At 35.3% G+C, this 26,241-nt stretch overlaps 1 protein-coding gene across 1 annotated transcript; it reads left to right on the top strand.

Annotated features, from left to right (window-relative positions):
* Window positions 1-685: 685 nt before the first annotated feature.
* dmrt99B (doublesex-Mab related 99B) lies at window positions 686-21,722 on the top strand. Its single transcript, XM_076404277.1, has 4 exons — window positions 686-1,002; window positions 5,543-5,835; window positions 18,823-19,222; window positions 19,282-21,722. Exons 1-4 carry the CDS (start codon window positions 830-832, stop codon window positions 19,565-19,567), a joined length of 1,152 nt encoding a protein of 383 aa, XP_076260392.1. The 5' UTR covers window positions 686-829; the 3' UTR covers window positions 19,568-21,722.
* Window positions 21,723-26,241: the final 4,519 nt, after the last annotated feature.

The raw sequence follows: 26,241 nt of genomic DNA, 5'->3' as shown, positions 1-26,241 counted from the left end.
TACATTTTCTAAAATATCGAATGCATGAAAGATAACAAAACCAATTTAAATAAAGCAGATTAGTTTTTCACGAATCATGATCCCCACAAACGCATTAATTAATTCTTGATGATGCTAGCGCGCTTTCGTTCTGTCTGGTAACAAGATTACCAAGCCCATTGTGACCGTACAATCACAATTCACCGGCACCGACCAATCGAATTCACTCCCCATTCAAATCGTAACGGAAACCGACCCACGCAAAAGAATCATTTAACTATTAATTCGTACTCCCTCGTCTCGGATGGAGCCAGAAAGAGAGAAATAATAATAATAATAAAAAAACGGTCCACTCAACGCGAACCGACAACAATGGCGTATCGTTCTATACATTTATATATCGGCCCGATCCTTAAGGATCCATTATACCATCAGAATATAATATATTTGCCATTGAGAACTAGTTTGTATTCCTATTCAAGCGTTCATTGTGCGACCGCACATAATACAGTAAACACCGGACCCCGGGGACCGAGGGAGGGCGTGGCGACGGCGACGACGTCACGCGCCGTGGGGCGGGGCGACGGCGTTCAAGTGGTGCGATTGGCGGAAACTGTCGACCGGCGACAACCAACAGTTTCAGCACTGTATCCACCGTTGCGCTACCTTATTAACTTTCCGGTTATGAGGAGTGTCAGTAGCTGATTGTAGCTGGCGAATCGAAGTCGGACGTGAGCAGGAAAAGAATACGGCCAAAAGAGGAGTGGAGCGTCGGATCGGAGTCGAGCGGCTGGAGCGTAGCGAATGCGTGCGGTGTATCGCGACTGAAACTGACCGACGACTGATAACGATGAGTCTTCCGAGCAGTGGTGTGAACATGTCGGCGATCATGTCCCAGCATCCGGTGCTGGGCGCCATACCGCCGTCGTTTTTCCTGAGGGCGTCGGAGCGGTACCAGAGGACGCCCAAGTGTGCGCGCTGTAGGAATCACGGTGTAGTATCCGCCCTCAAAGGTCACAAAAGGTATGTATCGTCATCCACGTTGTTCATGATCGATATTGGAGTTTAACAGTGTCTCGAAGGAAGTGTGTATTTATTTCAATATATGTGCAGGAACTTATATATCAGCACCAATTATCATGTTGAGTGTTGAATTTTTGATTGGTTATTCTTAGGGTCTTGAGGTTGGTCTAATCATGCCATGAAAATAGTGTTGTCGATCAAATGACACACATCGTTCAGTATTTTTGATTGTAGTCAGATGAGCTTAAATTTGGCAAATATGATATGTGCAGGAGAGCTTTCCGTGCCGAGTTCATGATGCAGCAATATGACTTAACCCTTTCCTTGTCCTGTAAATGACCATTTATGATCAAGTTCTTGGCTCTGTTTATTCGGTTATCAACTATAGCGTTCAGCATCTACTGCTTGGACAGTTTTGTATTCATAGTGTCGCATCCGCCCTCAAAGGTCACAAAAGGTATATACCGATATCAACGTTGTTTTTTTTTTGTTGCGCTAGATTTGTCGATATTGGAGTTTTACAGTGTCTCGAAGGAAGTGTCTATTTATTTCAATAAGTTATGCAGGAACATACCAGTAGCAGCACCAATTATCATGTTTAGTGTTAAATTTATTGATTGATTATTCTTGAGATCTTGAGGTTGTTCTAATCATGCTATGAAAAAAGTATTGGGACAAAAGGTTGTAGACTAATTATGTTTTACTATGAGTAGGTCATTGTTAAAACGGAATGGAATATTATCAGCGTTGTTTTTGAAAAAGTACGTCCCAATGACCAATGATCTATGTCAGATTAAAAAAACCAACCAAACCAAACAAACAGTTATTCTTTGTTTGTATTGTCACCTCGTGAACTTGATGTAGATTAACGCCGTTCCGTATATGGAAATTATTCTGGTTAATATAGCCATTATTCATTCAAAATTTGAGTCATCATCCTCTGAAGTCAAGTCAGTCAGTCAATGTCTCAAGGCAAGTTGAAGTCTGTTGAAGGCGAAATTCTCCAATACATCTTCGCACACAACACACGATTGCTCGACAGATATTCTTGGTTGATTTAGAATTTCGTTGACGTATGGGTATTGATTGATTATTTACCGAACCCGATGTCTTAAATTTTTTCTGCCAAATGTTGGATAGTCAACTTTAACAGGCCACCAAGACAGTCTTAGTTCACTAATAAAGTTTCATTCAATAAATAATTTCAATATGTTGCTTAATATTAATCGACGATCTTTCACCGACGGTAGCCTTAGTTTACTAGCGATGAGTAAATTAAAGACCACTTCATAAAACATCGTCTTATTCAACTTGGTTATTGCTCTAATTGGTCTAGTTGTTTCTTTTGGGGACTTCCTATTGCCTTGAGTAATGTTAAATAATTAGTAATGTCATGAAATTGAAATGGATGTTGTGATAAATTCAATACTTTGTACTCTGACCAATAACTAAATCTGTTATGCCTAAAAGAAGGGCTTTAAAAAACTTTTTACTAATATTTTATTTATTCATATTTGATTTAGCATCCTATATACATCTATGAATGTTTTATCGGAGCTTGTCCCTGTGTCCTGGTCCCTTATCCCATCGTGTCTCTCTCTTTCTATGTAAAAACAATTTTCGTTGCTGATTATCTTGACCAGCGGTCTGAAAATGATAAATTTGTTCTAAACTTATATTTCTTCGGTAGAGAAAGTTAAACAAATTATTGAATGAAGATGATGATTAAAAAATATTTGAATTTTTTCATATTAAAAATTCCTTACAAACATTTATTGATATTAAATTGGGAACAATATTGTTATATGAGAATATATCATTCAGTCATGTAAGAAATGAATAAATGTTCTAGCTTTGCGTACTTCTTCTCTATATGATGAACTTTAACTATGCTTAATTCCACACTTTTTCGTGTCCCCAATAATATAAGGCTGGTGAATATATATATATATATATATATATATATATATATATATATATATATATCTTCATTCTAGATAACTTATAAAGGCAGCGTCATGCCAGACGGTCATTTTCAAAAATAAAATGTGCAGCTCAAACTTATTAAAATTTTTATGGTGGTAACTGCTTAAAGGAACGTCACTGTTCACCCATTAAAAATAAACTTACAATCGTTGAAAAAATTGATGTTTTCTTTTAAACAATCCACATAAACCAAAGTATTTCATCTCGCGATATCGTTACGAAACTAAGCATCGACCATGAAATAGTTTTGAATCCTTTATATATGCTTGGATAGCTAATAAAGAAACATTTAATAGATCGAGTCATGAACTGAAGTGAAACGAAACCGAGCTATTTTTGAGACGAATAATTACGGAAATAGTTGCAACGCCTGCATTAACGACAAGAAAGGTGATGCTATTTATTTAGTGGTATTGGAATTGTTTGACTGGAACATTAGTTAATTATTTTTAGTTGTTGGAACCAACACTGTAATTTGACATATTCGGTTGATATCGTGAAGAGGCAGCATTGTTATTAATTATTAAGTTTATGTCAATGATAACTACCGCAATAGCTCAGCACTTTTAGATAATTTTGTTGAGTACATATATAAACCTCTCGCTACAAATTAGATTGTAAGATTCTCATTTTAACCATTGAGGTGGCCACTTTAACCATTGAACTGGTATTTTCTTTAAACTATTTAATAGCATCATTGTTTTAATTTATTATATGCTAGCTCGCCTTCAGTGCGCAATATTTAATATCAAATTCAGACAAACTACAAAAGTAGAAAGTTAAATAACATTGGTATAAGACCTTTACCACCTGTGTAGACAAATTATGTAACTATTTAATATGAACGGTTGTTATATGGGTAAGACAAATATATCGATTAGTAGAAAGTGTCATTGTATATATACTGCCGTTCAAAAGTTTAGAAACAATAAAATAATTTAAAAAAAAAACGACAATGTAACAGATAACTTATGATTTATTACACTCAAATCTTAATCGAAGCTTATAATAACATTTAGTTAAAGTTAGTTAAATATATTTAGTATAAATAAAAACTAATACATTTTTTGTTAAATTGTGGTTACGTCGAAACGGCCGCAGTTATTTTTAATTGCTTGTTCACATATTTTAATCAAGTATTCGGAGTCTAGTGTCTTCCATACACTTTGTCAGGATTGTCACAACTATGCTGAGCTCGATAAGCATCGATTCTTTAAGTTCATCCCATAGTAATTTTATAGGAGAGAGATTAGCGATTATGATGGCCATTGTTTTATTTACAAATCTTATTCATTTCCATGCAGGTTATCCATCAATTTTAATCATACAGTTATCACCATCATGTTTAACAGTTCGCAGGGTGCATGTTTCTGACGTCCTTTTCATGTTACACAATTTAAAATACCTTCAAGGTCTTTCGGATATTACTAGATCGTATAAGCCAACATCGGTTACCCGATGGTTCAGCTCGGATAACGAGAAATAAACCACAAGGAAGCAGATGACATATGAGATTCTGGCGAAAAAGAACCAAACATAAAGTTGTTGAATACTGTGTCCAGCTTATGGCTCCATCGATTTCAACATGTGAATACTTATTTCGACGTTTTAATGTGCTAATTTTGACATCGAAGACAAAGAACGTCCAGGACAGCAAAAAAAATGAAAACCAGGATTTGAAGCAATTATTCGATGATGATCTCCGTTAAATAAAAAGAGAATGTGCAAAATTATTGGGAGTAATACAAGAAACTATTTCCAATTGCTTGAATAATATGAGAACGGTCTAAAATGTTGGATATTTTGTACGATATGAATTGAAGCCAAACTACTTTGAAAGATACAAACAATAGAAACATACAAAGGCGTTTTTGCATCGTATTGTTACTAGGGATGAAAAGTGGATCCATTACGATAATTCAACGCGAACATATAGGGGCTACCTCGTCATGTATTAAGATTAACAGCAAAAGCTAATATCCACTATGCTGTTTACTATGAGCTGCTAAAACTTTATGAAACCATCAATGGGGATCGCTGAGAAGCCGAGAACTGCGTAAAAATGACCGGAATACGAACAAAAACCCAACAATATTATTCTTCAGCTTGACAATGCTCGACCATATGTCGCACACCGATGAAAATATTCTTAGAAACATTAAAATAGGAAGTGTTACTCCACCCACTTTATTCTCCAAAGCTTGTTTCTTCTGATTAATTGTTCCGATAAGTCATAACTTGTCGATACGTTAATAGCAAAAGATTCTTTCGAGATGGAAACAGTAAATTGTCTGAAAGAGGGAAAAAAGCAGCGACTACCGATGGACAATACTTTGAATAACATAAGTTTTACTGATTTTTCACAATAAACCATCAATTAAAAAAAAACCTTGAAAGTAATTTATAGGTTTATTATATATCTTAATCTAAAAACAATTTCAGTTGGTTTGTAATAAACTTTATATTTAGTAACATGCGAATTGTTAGAGATATATTCTGATTATACTAGGCCTGATAAGAGGCAAAGGTGTTAACAATGTGGAACGTGTTTCAGATACTGCAGATGGAGGGATTGCAACTGCGCTAAATGTACTCTTATAGCCGAGAGGCAGAGGGTGATGGCGGCCCAGGTGGCGCTGCGACGCCAACAGGCCCAGGAAGAGAACGAGGCGCGAGAACTGGGCATCATATTTCCCACCCCAGCGCCGCCCCTCGCCGAAAATCCCTTGCCGCCGCTAACTCCGCCGGAATCGAACCCGCCGCTGGAGATAGGCGGCGCGGGACCCACCACTTTTTTGCACCAACGCAAGACAGAAACATCAGACAGCACCGAGCCATCCAGTCCAGGTGAGTTATTTTTAGTAAAATCATTAACAGCGCTAAATAGTAAACTAGGTTTTGATGTTTACATTGTTTTCTGTGACGAGATTTCGATAGAGACATATTTATCATCTTCAAGTCTTCTTATCAAGTTATTTAAAGTTTTGACAAAATAAGCTCGACGCCATTATAACGTTTCACATTCCATTCTTCAGTCATTAAAATGTTTGTAAAAGAGGACTAAAACTATAGAAATTCATACTGAAATGCTAAATTTGTTGAATGAATATGTTCGTTCGAAAATAATGGTTTATAAGTGAGTGAGTCTTGAAGTCAATCCAGTTGAAGGAGTCCAAAATTTGTGTAGATAATCAGAAAATATAGGATATAATTCTGGAAGATCGCCTACTGACAGATATTTTAATAAAAATTTATTTATGAAAGATCATTTCAGTCATTTTGTTTCTGTTCTAAAATCAGTCAAGAAACTGTTAACTAACTACGACTGTTTATGTGTATCTCCTCTAGTAAAATATTTATAACACTTATAACTCTAATATAAACAGAAATATCAGATTATTTTTATAAACTTTTACAACAATTGGATGCAAAAGCTCGGGCAAATACAAGATAACCTTTAACAAAATATAATGATCCTGAGTAAAGAGATTGAAAACCTTAACAAAATAAGTAAATTAAAGCGTGAATTCTGTCGACTCGAACTTATTATACAGATATACCTCCTTGCGATTTTTGGCTCTTGTTGGACCTCAAAAAAGTTTTGAGCCAAGTAAACTAATGTTTTTTTGTCTCCATTTCTTTATTATTTTCAGTCGTTCAACACTTGCTGGAATTATTTAGAGACTTTCAGCTTGTATTTATCAATTTAGAAAAGAAAGCGTTCAGTTTTTTTAATTAGATTCTAAGCACCAGAAGCTAAGGAATGAACAAAAGAAGAAAGAAAAAGAAAGAAAGAAGAAGAGAAAAACTAAAGAAATTAGTTATTTTTAATATTGACACGTTAATTATGACAAAAAGAAATAGTTAAGTAAGTTTTGATATTTATATTGCTTTCAAAATTATATCCTGAAGAGTTTTCGGTAGAAGCACATTTACTATCTTCAGGTTTTCTTAGTTAGTTACTAAATAACTTCGCCAGAATACATTTGACGTAATTTTAACGTAGGACCAATATTTCATCCCTATTTGGTAATTTAAATTTTGTATAAAAGTCCATTAAGGCGGACGCGTGAGGGCCTTTTAACAATTGAATGACTTAAAAATTCTACAGTCATTAAATTCGTTACAATAAAGGACTGAAAATATGAAAATTCATATTATAATGGTAAATTCGTTAAATTAGTATGTTCGTTCAAAAATAGTGGTTTGTAACTGGACAAGTCTTGAAGATAATTCAGCTGAAGAAATGTCTGAATACTAGAAGTTGTCTCAAAAATGTAGGATAGAATTTTGAATGATCGTTCATTGACTGAGAGAGATGTTATTTAAACATACATTTATATGGTTTATGTTCAGAAATCAGCTAAGAAATGGTTAACTAACTAGACATTTTTTGTGTATCTTCTCTGTCACAATTGGCTGCAAAAGTTCGGGGTAAAAACAAGATAACTCTCAATATCACCAAAACTAACGCTCCTGCTCACACAACTAAACAAACCTTAATAAGATTAGCAAATTAAAGTATGCATTTTTAATTGCAGTATATTCTTCGGATTCAGCTACCTTTGACTTTTGGTTTTTGTCAGGGCTCTTTAGCTGATTCATAATTCTTTATTACGGTCGTTTCAACATTTGTTGGTGTTATTTAGCGACTTTCAACCTTGTCCAAATTTGTTTAATTGGTTTCTGAACATAGTTATCTGATAGTTAACACTGATGAGTTATTTATTAAACTTTATTTGATGAAACTGTTTAATAAATCGAAAAAACAATAACATGTGAATAATTAAACATCTTTAAACTGGTCGAGTAGTCTAAATTATTGCTGGATTGGCATAGGTTTTAGTACTGTCGTTTAGAATAATTAAACATTTGTTTCTTTTATCATTTGAAAGCGTTCAGACATGTTGTTTTAGTAATACTATCAAAATAAGACTTGAACTCAAACTAAGGGAAGTTGAAGGTCTAAAGTTGAGAGGCAATATCATGGTATACAGTTGGTTCTGTAATTTAGATCACTGGTCGGATAACTGCGCATGAATATATCGATATTCTTACCAATAAAGTTCGTACTATGACTAATGTATTGTTACCAAGCACTACCATATTTCAAGATGATAATATGTCTATACACACAGCCAAGAAGGATCAGTATAGGTTTGAGGAGTATCAGACCAGCATCAAGCATCTTTCCTGACCAGTATAATCGCCAAACCTCAATATAATTAAAAAATGAAAAGCCCAATGTCTTATTAATACTCGAAAATTAATATTTCTGTTCGTCTGTTGGAATAACTGAGGAAAAATAATGTTCCATAAGTGTAATTTTATTTTCAGTTAAATAGTGAGAGCTGACGCTGCTATATAAGATTATTATTTCATTGCTCTTTGTTCATGCATTATTTGATCCTATTCTTCAGATACAAAATTCCATTTTTTTTTCGGAAAAGATCCTTATGCGATGAATTATTTTTCAAACATTATTTAACGTTGTTGCGTCTCATAAATCAAACTGACATGGAAATTTAAAAGGTGTTACTCTTTAATTGCTGATTACCTACCATCGATCTTTCTTTTCTGAATAATGCTATCTTAACACACGCAAAATTTACATAAAATAATATTTTAAACACATTATAAAAATATATATTATGTTAAATTCTTATTTAAATATTTTAGAATAATAAAAGAATAATGTTATTCGTTAATCCATAAAACGAGTGGAACAAAAGCCTTCGGATTTGTGTTTGCCTTTGGTCAACTTGGCGTGTTTGTTCATGTGAAACTGTTACCTATAATAAGAAACATTTGCTAAGTTAATGGTTAAGTAAACACGGATTACTTACAGTCTTTATACCAGGCAGTTAATGACATGAAGAGCTAACAGCAGATACATTTTAAAGATGTTTCGATGTCGACGGAGGACTTGTTTTCTTTTCAGTCTCGCTGGTCTAGCCCGTTGTTTTAAGTGTTCTTTCTTGTATTACCTCGGACAGAAACACTTTTACTCGACGACCCCGATAGTTGAGAACGTATTGTTTATTTTATAATACGTTTTTAAGACATTGTTAAAATACAGTATAGGTAACATGTCTATTAATATTTGTTAGACACGCCTTATATAATTTAAATACCGTTAGTTCTTACAGTGTTGATAAAAATAATGCGCATTTTTCTTTTTTAGCTTTTGTATAAATTTACTCGGATTTATTTGCTGAATATTTTTATTAATATAGTTACAGAGCTATAGGCTAGTAACAGTTAACAAATCAGTAAATAAGTCCCGGACCTAACATATAGATGAGGTCAAATGTTAACCTTCTTAATATTCAGTGACCTTCAAAAGCCAATCCAAAATTGCATGACATTCTGATATTTAGTTTAAAAACTACAGTGGATTTAATTAAACAACTTTTGTTCATTTCAAAAAAATTTAAAAATTAAACAATGCTGTTTAATGTTAAGATAAGTGTTATTCGGACTCTGTTTCTTCAGTAATAATGGTTACAGGAATAAATGACGTTAAACATTCAGATAAGACGAATTTTGGAGTTGTTTAATAGTGTAAGTGCATACTATTCGGAGTCCATACGCCAGATGGCAATGTTCTTCATTATTTTTTGTGAATGAGAAGAAGAATTTTTTTTTGAATAAGGAAACATGTGTTTAAAGTTTATCGACGACTTAGATAGTTAAGATTTAAAGTTGTTGCTCAAAGTCGACCAAAAGTCCACACGCCAGCTGGCAACATTTCATGGCGCTAGTGGATTGAGTGAAGAAAAACATTCTGGAATACAAAATTATAGAATGCAATATCTGGAAGATGAATATATTTGATCATCATGGTCGAACGAATTCCTTGAAGAACTGGTCATTTGTGATACTGGCTGTTTGCAAACTTAAAAAGAATGCTCCAGGGAAAGAGATTTGGTTGAATTTAAACATGTGAAGTCTATTTTGAAAGCGAAGACAAATCATACTTTTACAAAAAGCACAAGAAAATAAAGAAGTGCTGAATGGATTATATCACGTTAAAAAGAATATCATAAAGTTGAATTTGGTCTAGAAATTGTTGAAGAAGACTTATTGAATGTTATTGAATATACACAATGAAACATATAATGATCTGGAATGAGACTTTGATTATTTAAACAACTCATTCTTATTGACTTATTTTCAACAACTCAATAAACTTCTACTGACATTACTTGTTAATTAAAGGGTATTTCAAATAATGCTGCTATATAGTTTTGAAGGTTAAGAATTGAACTTTGTATCCGAGTTTTCTCACTTTTCCCTTTTATTCTACAAATATCGAGTTATGCAAATCGTCACCGAATAGTTTTGTAATGTGTTGATGTGGAAAAAGTCGAAGACTTTGGTGATATGTTTTGGATTTAACTTAACTCTCTTTTCGTCGCCTTTTTTAAATAGTTTTAACTATTGCTTGAAATTTCCTGGAAATCAAAGTACCTTTGATTGTATTGAAATCTGAGAAGTGTGATTTGTATACAAATTCAGTAATTCTTTCCACGAGAGTTTTTTGTTAATGTTAATGTTAATTGAGATTTTAAGATGTTTTTATTTTTGTGTTATTTATTGGCCTCGTATTATGATGGTCCTATGGTCTATGGTCCACTACTGTGATCAAAAATAGTAGGATGTAAAAATTTGGATTATTATAAGGAAGTCAAGTATATTTTCCGTGTTTTTTTGTCACGGTAGTACACCTTGTTATACAACGTGCACATAATTTTTTTTCATATAAACTCATATCGTTATAGTATGATTATATTTGCTTCATTTAGCTTCATTACTCTTCTAACTATTATCAGAAACAAAAATTGCTATTGCCAAAAAACAAACCTAATAATATCGTGCTTTAAGAAACATAACAGCCGGCTCGGCTGGCCCAGTGGTAAAGGCGACAGGGCGGTCTACATTCTGCTTCATCGCGATAGTCGCGGGTTCGAATTCTGCTGGGGCATGGTCGTAAATTTATGTTAGAGATTGTTTAATATTTGTGAATATCCTAGGCAAGAGTGTAAAATCCGACAAGGAAGATGAGCCCAGTCGCGCCAGTATCCAGGCTAGGTACGACCGGATGGCTTCTGGGACGCTTTTTAAGTAGGTCACTCGCTAGTTGGTGGGCTTAATGCCGAAAAGACCGTGGTTCGGTGCCCACGTTAAGCAGTAGGTCCAATCCAGATAAAGCCTTGTTGGTAAAAACTAACATAACAAAAACTTTGTTTTAATATGTTTTAAAGAATTATTTATCCCAGTTTGAACTGAATATTTATAGCTTATACAGGACAGCGTCTATTTGGGTTAGCTAATAATTAAGAAAAAAAACATAAATTAAATTTTTGAAGCCTCTGAGGAGAATATGTAATTATAAATACAACTTATATACAAAATGGAAGCAATATTTTCGCCTATTTTCGAAGTTATCGTAAAAATATCCTTATTTTCACGGCATTCAACAATAATACGAAACGGAAAGTTTGAACGCGTTTCTTACAAACAAGAAAAAAAAACTATCAGCCGCGTCAATTTCCATCTGTCACCGGCACGGCCCTCTCGACGCGACTCCCGCCCGAATGACGCGCCGATATACAATTTTTTTTTCGCCGATATCGCGATAAACACTCGACCTCTGCATGAAAAACGCACTCGCGACGCCGAAATGAACTACGCGCGACTCGTAATTGTACAAAATGCAACACGGTCGACTGCACCGGGCCCCCGGATCGCGAAGGGGGCGAGATGGGGCGACGGGGGGAGCCTCCAATTAAAAGGAACAAAACGGAAAAAAGGAACTTTCGATATGTTTCTTGATAGGCGCCCGGAATTCGAACTCCGTTGTGGAAGGAACTGGCGAGCAGACCGTTAACGAACGGAGGCCTGTATCGTTTTTTCGAGAGGCGTCTAATAGGGGGGCGGCCTACCGCGATCAATTAAACGGAGGGTGTTTTGAGTGGGCGACGAGGGTGAAGAGGTGGGGAGGGGTTGTTTCTCCATTCAATTTTGCCGGTCTTAATGGTCATCCGGTAGTTTTGCCCCCCTTCAGATACAGAGTCGATATCGTTTTAATACTGTGTACGTAAAATATCTCTGTATTTATCACTATTTTGTATCATTTCAACTGTTTTTACTTTCAACTCTATGTATCATTTTAGTTATATTTAATTCTAATTAGATTTATTAATAGAATTATATATCTTAATTAACTTGATGTTGAAGAAAATATTTTTAGCGAGTTGAAAATATCTGAATTTGTACCGAGTAAATCGCATTTGAGCGAAATTTGAAGAAAAAGGCAGCCGAAGGTCATCGAATGCTGTATGAAGATTATAGCAACCATGCTCCATCGATTTCGACATCTAAATTCTGGTTTTGGCATTTTGAAACCGATGACAGAGAGTGTTCTGGACAGCCAAAACAAATTTGAAGGCATTACTCGGTGAATATAGTAATGGATATCGCTATCGACTACAATTGATGTGTTTTAGTCGAGCATTGTATGAAAAACCGCCGAAATGGGACCAAAGATACAACTAGGTCGTTCTTCAGCATGATAACGCTGGATCACATATTGTAAAAGCAGTGGAAACATATTTGGAAACATTAAAATGTCAAGTATTATCCCACCCGCCGTATTCTCTAGACCTTACTCCGTCCTATTACTACTTGTTTCGACATATGAGTTGTGACCTCTCTAAGCAATCAAAAGATACATCGTTCTTTAGAGATGGAATCCGTAAAGTTTCTGAAAGCTGGGAAAGAGTAGCTGCTATCGACAGGCAATACTTTAAATAAAATTTTCTTTCATTTGATATAGGCTTCAACTTCACACAATCATTTCTTGATTTGAGTTAAACTTTTTTCCATGGAGAATATTTTGAAGCTTGAAATCAGCCAGTGGTCACTGAAAGCAATTTCTGGACTGTAGGCTGAATGGTGGATGTGGATTATGGTGCCGAAACCTATTGGGCTTTCCTTTTGCTTTTTATGATTAGCGTTTTGTTGCCTCCAATTGGTGTTAGTTTTTTCAAGTAATTCTGAAGTCATAAATTTGCTTTAGAGCATCTTGTCTTGACTGAGAATCATAATAATGGGCCAACTAAAAATGAAGTGTTTTTCTACATAAAAAATGTCCAAATGCTTCTATCACCAAACATTGCTCATTACACCCAATGAAATGCATTAACATTAATTTATTTTAGTTTTTTTACGTCGATTTCTAGTGATCATCGATGATCCTCGATTTTGGACGTGTTTTACGTAGATTGCCTTCAAGGTACCACTCCTTTAGATAAAACAAATAGCCCGCTTGCAAACTATTGTTTTTAAACGAATAAATTCATCAGATGAAACATTTTTATGTATTTAAATAGTTTTTACACATTTTTGCAAAGAAATACAGAGATTACAACTTTTGAGAGTTTGTAAAAGATAAATTAATAAACCGAAATGAAATATTTATTGTGTTTTTATGAATAATGAGTTAGCAAATTTGCATTGAATATTTAGTTCTATTGTTAGCAAATGGACGACGATTCGTGAACTTATTGAACGAACTTGTAGATGTTCAGTATTTGCAGTCGTTGCATTGTGGTATATAAATTCGATGACATGTAAATTTATTTATATATTTATATATAATTATTAATTAATTTTAATTGAGAACAATTTATTTTCGTTTACGTTATAACCACAAAAAATATAAGAAAACGTAATAATTACTACAGAAATACTATAACCTCTTCTTGACCCAATATAATGCATTTACTGATAATAAAACGACAATTACGGACGAAATATTTCAGCCACAATGACTCCTTTTATTAGCAAGGGTCTTGTCTCGAATTGGGCTTTTATAGGTCGAAGCAGTTATAACTTGATACTCGTCGAACGTTTAGTGCCGCGGCGCTTCAGTCTCGGCATTCCCGACTTTATTGCGAATTCCCAAGTATCATTTATGGATAATGAAAAGAGGCGGCACCGCGCCGCACCCCCGACCCCCCTCCTACTCATGATCTTGCGGCCTGTGTTTCAAAAGGGCGACGGTTCGCTATCGGCCTCATCACCATCTCCTCCCGTTCCCATCCACTTAATACCTGTTGAATTTTCTTTGAATCGGGATAGGATACCAGAACGAAATCATCTCGCGGCAACGTGACGTGTCACCGCCAGAGATCCCCTAACGCTAAGCCCGATTGTGTTTTCTCTACGGTTCGGACGCGTTGTTGTTTAATTTTTCTTATGTAGAGGTTGTTTTTGGTGGGTTAATTTCACATCCCTCGGATGTTTCAGAAGAAAGGTTTATATTAATTATTAGAAATTTATATTTCGGAATGTTTTAAGTGCTCAAATAGTCGCTTGTTTGAGCTGATCTGTGAGAGCTCGCATTGTCATGATGAAGAACAATCCGGCGTCTCTTGTTTGTTTTCTTTATTTCACCGAAGACTTCTTGCAAATAAATGGTTGTGTACCAATCAGAATTTATTATTCTAAGATTCTGTAGAGGCACTGCTGCAATATGACCAGTTTTCCCTAAGAAATACGCAACCATTTTCTTTGAAATGCTTCGTGCGCGAACAGCTTTTGTTTGGTTCAACTTGGAACACCCATACAGTCGACTGCTGCTTACTTTCGGGCTCATACGAATATATTCATGATTCATCATCTGTCACATTTTTATAAACGTCTGTCGAAGCACCCCGATTGAATTTCTTAAGCATTTCTTTGCACCAATCGACATGAGCCTTTTTTGAGCCACTGTCAAATTGTGTGGGATCCAACGCGAACATAACTTTCGCACAGCTAAGTGTCCATGTAAAATCGCATATATGGTGGTGGAACTAATGCTTAGGGATGCCTCAATCGTACAATAGGTGACATGACCATCTTGCTTAATCATTTCGCACCCAGCATCGATGATTTCTGACACAACAGCAGATTTTGGACGACCTTCACGAACAACGAACTACGACCACGATTGAATTCACTAAACCAGCGATACACGGTGGTTTTTGATGGAGCTTTATCGCCAAAAGTCAAATTAAGTTGATTGATGCACTTTTCTTGTGATAATCCACGTCGAAAATCGTAAAAAATCATCGCACTACATCTAAACTTTCGCAATTACCGAAATATAAATAGTGACCCTCGTACCTACATACCAGTTTGGGTTTATTAACAACCATTCAAGAATTGACCAGTCGCACAGAATAACAGATGTAATTGAGAAAGCCTATGAAGGTAAAAAATTAATGTAATATTCTTAGATGCAGCACAAGTCTTCGATATGGTGTGGTATGACGGCGTCGTTCATAAGCTGCAGAAAATGTTACCGATATCATGTACTGAACTATTAAAATTTTACATTACAACCATAATGTTTAGAGTTAAACAAGCGAATGCCGAGTCTACAATAAAATAAGCTGAAACAGGTGTATCACAAGGAAGCGTATTGTGATCAATTCTTTACCTACTCAACACATGTAATATACCACAAATAAATACTACACAAATATAACGATGGCTCCATTTTCTGATGATACTATCATTGTTAGTGTTGGAGACAATAGCGAAGAAGCGATTACGAGTAGTAATAGGTCAATTGAAATGTCCTCGCTGACACATAGATGGCGCTACTAGAATTAAATCCATATGTTTTTATTTAGCCCTAACCATCAAGATGCGTGTATAAATCTGATAGCTCTCGGATCATTAGTTTGTGAATTATAACATTTTGAGTGAAGCAACTATTTTTATTGCGAAAAAAATGGATAAAAGGGAATTTCGCGTGTTGATAAAATATTGCTTTTTGAAGGGAATAAATACACTTGAAGCAATGAAGGCTTGATGCCGGTTTTCCGGGTACTGCCCCAGGAAAATCAACCATCAAGGTTTGGTATGCTAAGTTTAGACGTAGTGAAATGAGCACCGAAGACGGTGAACGCAGTGGGCGCCCAAAAGAGGTTGTTATCGACGAAAACATTTAAAAAATCCACAAAATGATTTTGAATGGCTGTAAATTGAAATTGAATGAAATAGCATATACTCTAAAGATATCAACTGAACTTGTACATCATATCAATCACGAATATTTGGGTATGAGGAAGATCTGTGCAATGTGGGTGCCGCGCGAGCACTTTTGACCAAAAACAACGACGAGTTGATGATGCAGAGCAGTGTTTGAAGATGATCGAGCGTAATAAACCCGAGTTTTTGCGTCGATATGTGACAATGGATGAAACATGGCTCTATCATTTCACTCCGGAGTCCAATCGACAGTCATCCGAGTGGACTGCACACGATTAACATGCTCCAAAAGCGTGTGAGAACGCAACAGTCGGTTGGCAAGGTCATGGCGTCTGTGTTTTAGGATGCGCATGGAATAAATTTCATTGGCTACCTTGAAAAAGGAGGGACCATCAACAGTGACTATTACATAGCGTTATTGCACCGTTTGAAGGACAAAAAATCCATGAATTGGGCTTCGAATTGCTTCCTCATCCACCGTATTTTCCAGATCTGGCCCCCCAGTGACTATTTCCTGTTCAAATCGTACTACAAATATGGTATCGAAAAGTTGGAGGGTCGCTATAATCAGTGTATCACCCTTGAAATGAATTATGTTGAATAAAAAAGAAACAAAAAAAAGTGTTTTAGTATGGTAGGCCGGGGACTTTTCAATTGACCTGTTAGATTAATTGATGCTATAGCTGGAAAAAAACTAAAGCAGTGGAATTATAATAATACTTGTAAAAAATACAGAGAATAAAAGGGGACGCCAGGAAAAAACCGCTCTAAGAACGATCGCCTTTGTTTTCGATTCAAAAACTGTTATGCACAGCGAGAGAAACTCAAGTCCGGTCCGGGTCGGTTTGTAATCCTGGGCTGCGTCCTGCGAACAATGCGGCGGGGCCGAAACTCGCCGCAGAACCGTTTTCGCCGGGGATAATTAATAAAAAGCCGGTTCGAGTGGCCGCCCATTAAATTAAAAAACAGTTTACATTGGCTTCACTCTCTCGACGAGTTCCCCGTTTACGGAAAGATTTAAGCTTTTTATTTGCGATGTTTTCCCCCGGCCCTCGCTCCTGTTCTCCCGCTCGCTCTCACTCTCGCCGTTTGTGTGTGCGTGTGTTTTTTTTTTAATTAAATGCTCGAAGCGGGAATTTTTCCGGCTTTTCAAGGCGCGCTCCCATCGACAATGGCCGCCTTTTTGAGCTGGTGTCGGTTAAACCGTCGCCAGGAAAAGAATGAGGTGCAAGAGGAAAAATGCTGCTGCTCCAGACGATACATGTGCCGGTTCTTTCTTTATTTATGCGGTTTTTTTTATTATGTGTCTTGCCAAGGCGTTAATGTTCATTATTTTCGTTTTATGCAGGTTCATTACAGTTTTACAGCGTTCTTCAGGGTTCAAATGCAAAGCTGTTGAGACAATTTAAAATCGCTGGCGTAATATTTTTTCTCCAAATAATTTCATTAACTATTCTCAGAAGAAATTCTGGGTAAATTGTTGAATCACTAAGAGTAATAATAAAAATATTATGGAATAAATTGTAGTTTTATGAATTATAACGTTATACTTTTTTCCATATTTTTTTGAAACTATTTTGTTTAATGGGTTAAACCTGACACCGTGGTGGTCCAATTGGAACCAAGTTAGAATTTGATGGGCGAGGGGGGGGGGTTCAGTATAAAAGACGGTCATTTTGCTTTTTAAGGACTAACCATATCATATGAGACTTTGTAGAAATGTTGTTGTCAACTGTTTTTATGTCGAGGATTTGGTTCCCAACAGGGCAGTAACTTTTGTTAACAAACAAAAAAATTGAACTGACTTCAAAAAATAAATAAGAAACTCACTAAAAAGTAAATAATTATAAAACTTTGATTTTTGAACACAAAAAAAACATTTTAAAATAAAATATGTACTAATCGTCATAATAATTAAATAAAAATAAACAAAAAAACGTATTTAACCTATCTACTACATGTATTTTATATTCTACTATATACACACAACTTACCTTAATACCTACCTAAACCTATTTATCTATTTACAATATTATTTTAACTACTACCAACTGATCAGTTTGAAGTCAGTAACGGGCCTAAGCAATATAAAAATAATAATATAAATTTTGTGACATATAGACAAAATTAAATTACGATCAAAACAAATCTAATTTGTTGCTTCTCACTTGGTAGTAGAGCAGAGCTTGACTGACATTAAACTTTTCTGCCAATTTTATTTGAGTTTGTGTTGGGCTTACATCCAATAACTCGTGCCATCTTGAAACGGTTTCGGCCGTTTTTTTGCCACGAGCGTTGAAATCATCATATTTGAATTGTCGACACCACATTAAACATCTTATGGTCGTAGCATATTCGCCGTAAGTCTCTATTAGCGAACAATGACTTGCAGAGGAATTTTTTGATAATTAGACATTAATTAACAAGAAAAGTAATGCAAATGTACGTTTTCAGGCACAAGACTTGACTTATCAAATCATAATATTGCATATTTATGGCTGGTGAAATCTGTTACAAAAATGGCAACTAATTACCAACACACCTGGTATATAAGCAGTACTGCTCCTATAAAATTTTCAAACTTTGTACGATAATTGTTACTTCAATGTTTATGTTTATATTTTTTGTAGCGTTGTTTAAACATAATATTATGACGTCGCGAAATAACGAAAATTTAGTTCGAAACGGCTAAAAATGGTATCCACTTAACAATACTACTAGCGCTAGAATAATAATTTGTAAGTGAAAATAACAAAGTAAAATTAATAAATTTCGTATTTTCAGCGGCAAAACGCTCCCGTACAACCCCCGAGGATTCCGAATCGGACCAAGAGGAAGCCCACCAGATCTCCAAGAGTCCAATAACCACAAGCGCCGTGTCCAGTCAACCACCCCTTTCCATCTGTCCATCGCCAGAATTGGTGGCGAGTCCAGACGATGACCTGGACGTAGAAGAAGACGACACCCACTCGGAAACTCCGGAAAACCTCTCGCTGAAACGAGACAAAGCCAGTCCGGAACCACCGTCGCATCCAGCAGAGTCTTTCGTCTCATATCACCATCCGTTCGCGCAGTTCCCGCCCCACCTTCAGACACAGCCATCACCGCAAAGATCACCAGTGAATATATTGATGAGAGTGTTTCCTGGTAGGAGACGATCGGATGTCGAAGCCATCTTGCAACGGTGAGTTTGTTGATTTTCTATCAATAGATTTAATTTTACGATGGGATATATCATTGCAGGTGTCGAGGTGACGTTCTACAAGCCATGGAACTCATGATCGGCGGAGTATCCGAAGAACCGACCACACCTTCGGCGTTCTCGCCCCTGGGAGTGCCCTATCACCTCCAGAGGTACAGTCCGCCTAGACGCTTTCTCTCGGCACCGTACGCCGGTACCGGATATCTGTCGTCCGTCATCCGACCACCTTCCGAATACATGTCCATGATGGGACAACTCCACCACGACACCACAGCCTCGTCCCCTGCGTCGAACACCAGTTCCGACAAGACGTCGTATTCGGAGTAGCGTCAAGATACCAGGCTATGGTAGACGATGTGACATCTTCAGCGCAAGGTAAATAGTTAAACAAACACGAGGTATTTCTTCGTTGAAATAGAACAAGTTCTAGTCAAGTGACGATTCGGATTTTGCACTATTCCAAAGTCGTTGATGCTAACTAGATAATAATGGTTAAAATGTTTATAATGTATGGGGAATTATAGGGGAAACAGAATAGTGATTGGTAAAGACTGTATATTTAAATTATATATAAAGAAAATAGTTTGAAACAAATTAAAAATATGTTATATTATGTTATATTAATGTAAATCAATACAAAAATCAAAGTAATAGTAATTTAGCAATGAGTCCATTACAAGACATTAAATATTTTCAAAATTTATAAAGAATTATAAAGGAAAATTAAAATTCTAACAAGAGACCTAATTATTCTCATCCCTAGAAGGCTCAGAATCATCATTTAACAAACTACATCTTCGGCATATAAAGTCAGTTGAACAGTTGTTGTTGTTATATTATTTTAATTGGTTAGGTTAATATATCTATACTTTACTATTTGTAGCTTGTACATCAAAATTTATGTAATGTAGGAAAATTATACAGGGCCTACCTGAATTTGCAGCACTTAATTATGTTTATAATTTCAGAAATTACAATATTTTCAATTTATAAAGACTTTTAGAAACATGCGTCTATTTTTACTACTAGACAGGTAACCAGCGATCTTACTACTTTTCGATGTTAATTTTCATCCTTTTTTAAAATAAAGGAATTTGGTTTAAAGAGAAAGATATGTTTCTTTGCAATTACCTTCAAAATATTTTTATCGTGTATTCCTAGTCAGAAGCTCCTTTGCTTACTGGGAAATATTTATAAATTGGATAACGTAATATTTAAATTCAAAGTTTATTGATTTGTTGCAAACTTTTTAGTCTTCAAATGTTGTCTTACTATACATTTTTGAAATCACTGTGGTAGTTACTGGCTCAAAAAACATTTCATCCGGAGATATGTTATCATACTCCAATGAATATTACATTTTATTTTATTTATAAATACATTATTAATAGTTGTTGCCGACTAACTTACAATTCTAAAAATTCTTAAATACTTTTATTATATTGATACTATTTCTGGCAGAACTTTTCTTTTTGATATGCATCTTCCAACCAAATTTTGCGTCAAGAGTATAATATTATTCATATTTATTGGAATATCAACAGTTTGGTTCTAGATGAATTCAATATGTACTGATTTACTGGTGATTACTGATTTGTTGACTTTTATTCTCCATGTTTGGGTCCACTTATAGTTTTTGAACTACCATTACATACATAAGATGTTAATTCCTACATACATGATTTTTTTGACGAATTATAGAATCTTTTAAATAAATTCTTTAATGTGTCTGTCATGACTATGTCCCAGAAACCGATCTAAACCAATTTAATAATTAAAAATAGTGTTTCCACTCAAAATTCGAAAATTATATTGAAGGTTCTATCATATCAAAAAACGCTTTATTAACAATAATCTAAGACTAATCAATCTAATCTAGTTAGCATCTGAAGTTTTCGAATAGTGCAATAGAAAAGAAACTATTTCCAGTTAAAAATTGCCAAACGTTTTATATTTTTTTTAGTTGTTTAATGGTAAGGATTTATGAATAATACATTTTATAAATGTTGTATATATATATGAAAGATTATAGAAGTAGTTATAGAAATATAGCAACAGATACAGAACAATTATTTAGTGAAGAGTATCGACACATACTTTTTAAAATGTTTTGTAGTTGTATATTGATTGTTTCACTTTAATTAACAATGATTTTTAAAAAAATGCTTTAACTATAGATAGGTAAATATTACTTTATTGTATATAGTGATTTCTAATAATTTTAAGCATTTAATGCATTAACTATGATGATACGTACATACTTACATTTAGATAAATTGAACTGTATAATAGTTTTGTACCATTTCGTTCTATTCTTGAATCGAGAAAACATGTCCGAATAGATTTCATAATTGTTATATCATTTCGATTGTAGTACTCTATTCTTGTAATTACAATAGTAGTGTTTTGACACTCTACAGTATAATCTTGTTAGATAAAAAATCAACAATGTAGCTAATGTAAATATTCATACTAATATACGTGTTTTGTCCGAGATATTTGTTTTATTTCTTGTTTGCTTACATTGTTCCCACCTGCAGATTTACCATTGTTTGTACATACAAATTGTACCACGATGGTAAAAAAATAAAACTGTTGAATTAAAATATAAAAGGTGTTTTATTTTCCCAAATGTATCTCATTCTCTTCATAATAATCACCTCTGTATACAATACATTTAATTGAATACATTTATTTGAGGTTATTTTTGAGTCCCATGGAACTAAATCAGGGTAGTAAGGTAATTACGGTAAATGTTTAATAAAAATTTCGCCAAAAAAAACAGAACTTTGTTTAAGTTTAATGAGTTGAAAGTGGTGAAATTGTGAAGAAACTTTATAGATTTCACTATATGTATATTGGTTTTGACGATATAAATGTGGAAAATAAAGAGCAACAGTGAGACAATTGCTGGATGATTCAGACCAAACGAAACTTGTGATAAACTTGCGAAACGTATAAATAATTCAATAATTCGAAGCCGTGTGACAACCTAGTACCAATCAGAAGGTGCGATGTCTGGTGAGTACGCTGGGTGGGCCACAATCTCCCATTACAACTTTTTGCCCAGGCCAGCCTTGCCACCTTTTAGATCTATCCCATGATATGTAACTGTCTGAAAACCGCTGATTCACCAGGTGCTAAATTTAAATTTTGATAAATCCTCTTGAGAGCACATTCTTAAAGAACTAAGCATGGAACTTATGAAAACTATCAATTTTTTCACATTTTTACACTAGAATACACTCTAAAGTTTCTAGTAAAGTGACGCGCTGTCCAGATGCCGTGTCACTAAAAAAAGCTATATCTCAGAAAATAATTTAAATTTTGATAAAACCCCTTAAGAACGTATTCCTAGAGAGTTAATCTTAGAAAATATGAGAAATATCCAACAAGAGGTTCATCGCTAATAAACGAAACTGTGTTCAAATGGAATCATTTTCCTAGTCGGATTTTACACTCTTTTCTAGGACAATCACAAATGTTAAATAATCACAAATATTAATTTTTTATTACATCTCCGAAAATAATTTAAATTTTGTTAAAACCCCTTAAGGACGTATTCTTAGAGAGTTAATCTTAGAAAATATGAGAAATATCCAACAGGAGGTTCAGCGGTAATAGACGAAACTGTGTTCAACTGGAATCATTTTCCTAGTCGGATTTTACACTCTTTTCTAGGACAATCACAAATGTTAAATAATCACAAATATTAATTCATGATTATATCTCCGAAAATAATTTAAATTTTGTTAAAACCCCTTAAGGACGTATTCTTAGAGAGTTAATCTTAGAAAATATGAGAAATATCCAACAAGAGGTTCATCGCTAATAAACGAAACTGTGTTCAAATGGAATCATTTTCCTAGTCGGATTTTACACTCTTTTCTAGGACAATCACAAATGTTAAATAATCACAAATATTAATTTTTTATTACATCTCCGAAAATAATTTAAATTTTGTTAAAACCCCTTAAGGACGTATTCTTAGAGAGTTAATCTTAGAAAATATGAGAAATATCCAACAGGAGGTTCAGCGGTAATAGACGAAACTGTGTTCAACTGGAATCATTTTCCTAGTCGGATTTTACACTCTTTTCTAGGACAATCACAAATGTTAAATAATCACAAATATTAATTCATGATTATATCTCCGAAAATAATTTAAATTTTGTTAAAACCCCTTAAGGACGTATTCTTAGAGAGTTAATCTTAGAAAATATGAGAAATATCCAACAAGAGGTTCATCGCTAATAAACGAAACTGTGTTAATAAATGGATCAAAGCGGCTGATCGTCGCGGTGGTGGTGATCGAGGCGGCGTAGTCGGCAACCGCCGTGAATCCCCCGGGGTCGGAAGGCGTCTCCGTACCGGCGACGTCCACCGAACAATTAGCAGGCGGTCGCAGCAAAAGTTTCCGCGCGAACAGTCACATCAAAATTTAATTATAAAATACACATTATGAATCGGGTCGTGGATTTCGGTCCCTCCTATTGAATGGGTCGAGCGCGCACTACCTACCCCTCCCGCCCCTCCGCCGCCCCGTCGTCGCTGTCGCTCCGCCGTCGGTTACCCCGGGAAGCGCGCGGCATTGAATACATGAAGCCAGTTATTAGGTCCCATTGTTGGCCTGTAGCTAACAGATCGTATAAATTATATTGTAAACAGTGGCGTGTGTTTAGTTTTATTGTTCGTATTAAACTGCGGTTTCACCCTCTTTCGGAACGGATGGCGATGTGCGTCCGACCCCCGGTACGGATCAATTGATGACGATTTAATTGTAAGAACTGCTTAATGGAGAACGTCTCATTGTTCGATCCGATTTCTCGGTTTCTTGCTCTACACATACTTTGTCTATTTCTCTCCGTCACTTTTTAATATCTATATTGTATTAAATTTTGTGAACAGCCATCGTTACTCCTGTGGTAACAGCATATCGAAACCGTGCGCTAACCAGGTACTCAGAATGCATGAGTGCACAGTCTGGTGAATATGCTGGGTGCGGTAGAACTTGTCTTCGAGCAATTATTGTGCCATACTATGTCATTTAAATCTATCAAACTCTTTGTCTCATACCACTAAATTTGTTTTATCTTTTACAAATTTGTATTTGTAGTATCCTTTTACTAACGAGGATTTATCTGGACTGGACCTACAGTTTAACGTGGGCTCCGAACCACGGTCCTCGGCATTAAGCCTACCGACTGGCGGGTGACCAACTTAGAAATCATTTCAAAAGCAATCCGGTCTTACCCAGCCTGGTTAATAGCGTGACTGGAATCATTTTCCTTGTCGGATACTGCACTCTTGCTTAAGGACAATCACAAATGTTAAACAATCACAAACATAAATTTACGACCATGCCCCAGCAGCAATAGTTTAGTGACATAAAATTTAAAAATTTGAAGAATAACAGCGGTTTCCAATTTGTCTTCCACACATGACAGGTCAATTGAAATGTCCCCGACCTGACACATATGTTTTTTAGTTAGCTCTAATCCTCAATAGATTCGTGTATAAATTTGACAGCTGTCGGGTCATTAGTTTGTGAATTATAGCATTTTGAGTGAAGTGGATAAAAAGGAATTTCGCGTGTTGATAAAATATTGCTTTTTAAAGCGAAAAAATACAGTTGAAGCAAAAACTTGGCTTGATGTCGAGTCTTCAGGCACTGCTCCAGGAAAATCAACCGTCAAGGATTGGTATGCTAAGTTAAGACATGGTGAATAGGACACCGAAGACGGTGAACGTAGTGGACGCCCAAAAGAGGTTGCTACCGACGAAAACATTAAAATCCACAAAATGATTTTGAATGACCGTAAATTGAAATAGAATGAAATAGCAGACACTCTACATATACCACCTGAACATGTACATCATATAATTCACGATTATTTGAGTATGAGAAAGCTCTTTGCAAAGTGGGTGCCGCGCGAGTTCACTTTTGACTAAAAACAATGACGAATTGATAATTCGGAGCAGTGTTTGAAGATGATCAAACATAATAAACCCGAGTTCTTGCATCGATATGTGACAATGGATGAAACATGGCTCCATCATTTCACTCCGAAGTCCAATCGACAGTCATCCGAGTGGACTGCACACGATGAACCCGCTCCAAACCCAACAATCGGCTGGGTTATGGCGTCTGTATTTTGAGATGCACATGGAACAATTTTCATTGATTACTTCGAAAAAGCAAGGACCATCAACAGCGACTATTATATAGCGTTATTGGACTGTTTGAAGGAGGACATCGCCGAAAAACGGCCGCATTTGAAGAAAAAGAAAGTACTGCTTCGCTAAGACAATGTACCGTGTCACAAGTCAGTGAAGATTATGGCGAAGATCCATGAATTAGGCATATAATTACTTCCTCATCCACCTTATTCTCCGGATCTGGCCCTCAGCGAGTATTTCCTGTTCTCAGATCTCAAAAGAATGCTCGCTGGGAAGAAATTTTCGTCGAATGAAGAGGTGATCGCCGAAACTGAGGCCTATTTTGAAGTAAAGAACAAATCGTACTACAAAAATAGTTTCGAAAAGTTGGAGGGTCGCTATAATCAGTGTATCACCCTTGAAGTGAATTATGTTGAATAAAAAAAACTAATTTTGCCAAAAAATGTGTTTTACTATGGGCCTACCATAGTAAAACATGGGACTCTTCAATTGACCTGTTACATACATAATAATACGTCAATAATTGATTAATATTCATTAGTTGTTCATTAAAAACTATAATCGTCCGTTAATTTAATATAGATATTAGCTATTGTACTTACAGAGTCATACGAAATACAGATATAAGTATAATCGTCGATAACCGACTGAAGAGTAATAGTTTTAGGGTTGTTAGTGTACTGATTGTAATACATTGTTTTCAAAACAATTGAGGGATCAAATCGGCACTGGTATACTTTGGGGTCGTCGATAATTGCCCCTTGTTTAATCACTGGATTTAATATTTGATATACTGAAACCCTTGAATATATTAAGGTTTC

Source organism: Rhynchophorus ferrugineus, unplaced genomic scaffold, assembly GCF_030347505.1.
Source record: "Rhynchophorus ferrugineus isolate W39M unplaced genomic scaffold, kcgeb_rfMv2 rfM4, whole genome shotgun sequence".
NCBI lineage: Eukaryota > Metazoa > Arthropoda > Insecta > Coleoptera > Curculionidae > Rhynchophorus > Rhynchophorus ferrugineus.
The sequence above is the reverse complement of the archived record's forward strand: the minus strand, read 5'-3'. Positions and strand labels throughout refer to the sequence as shown.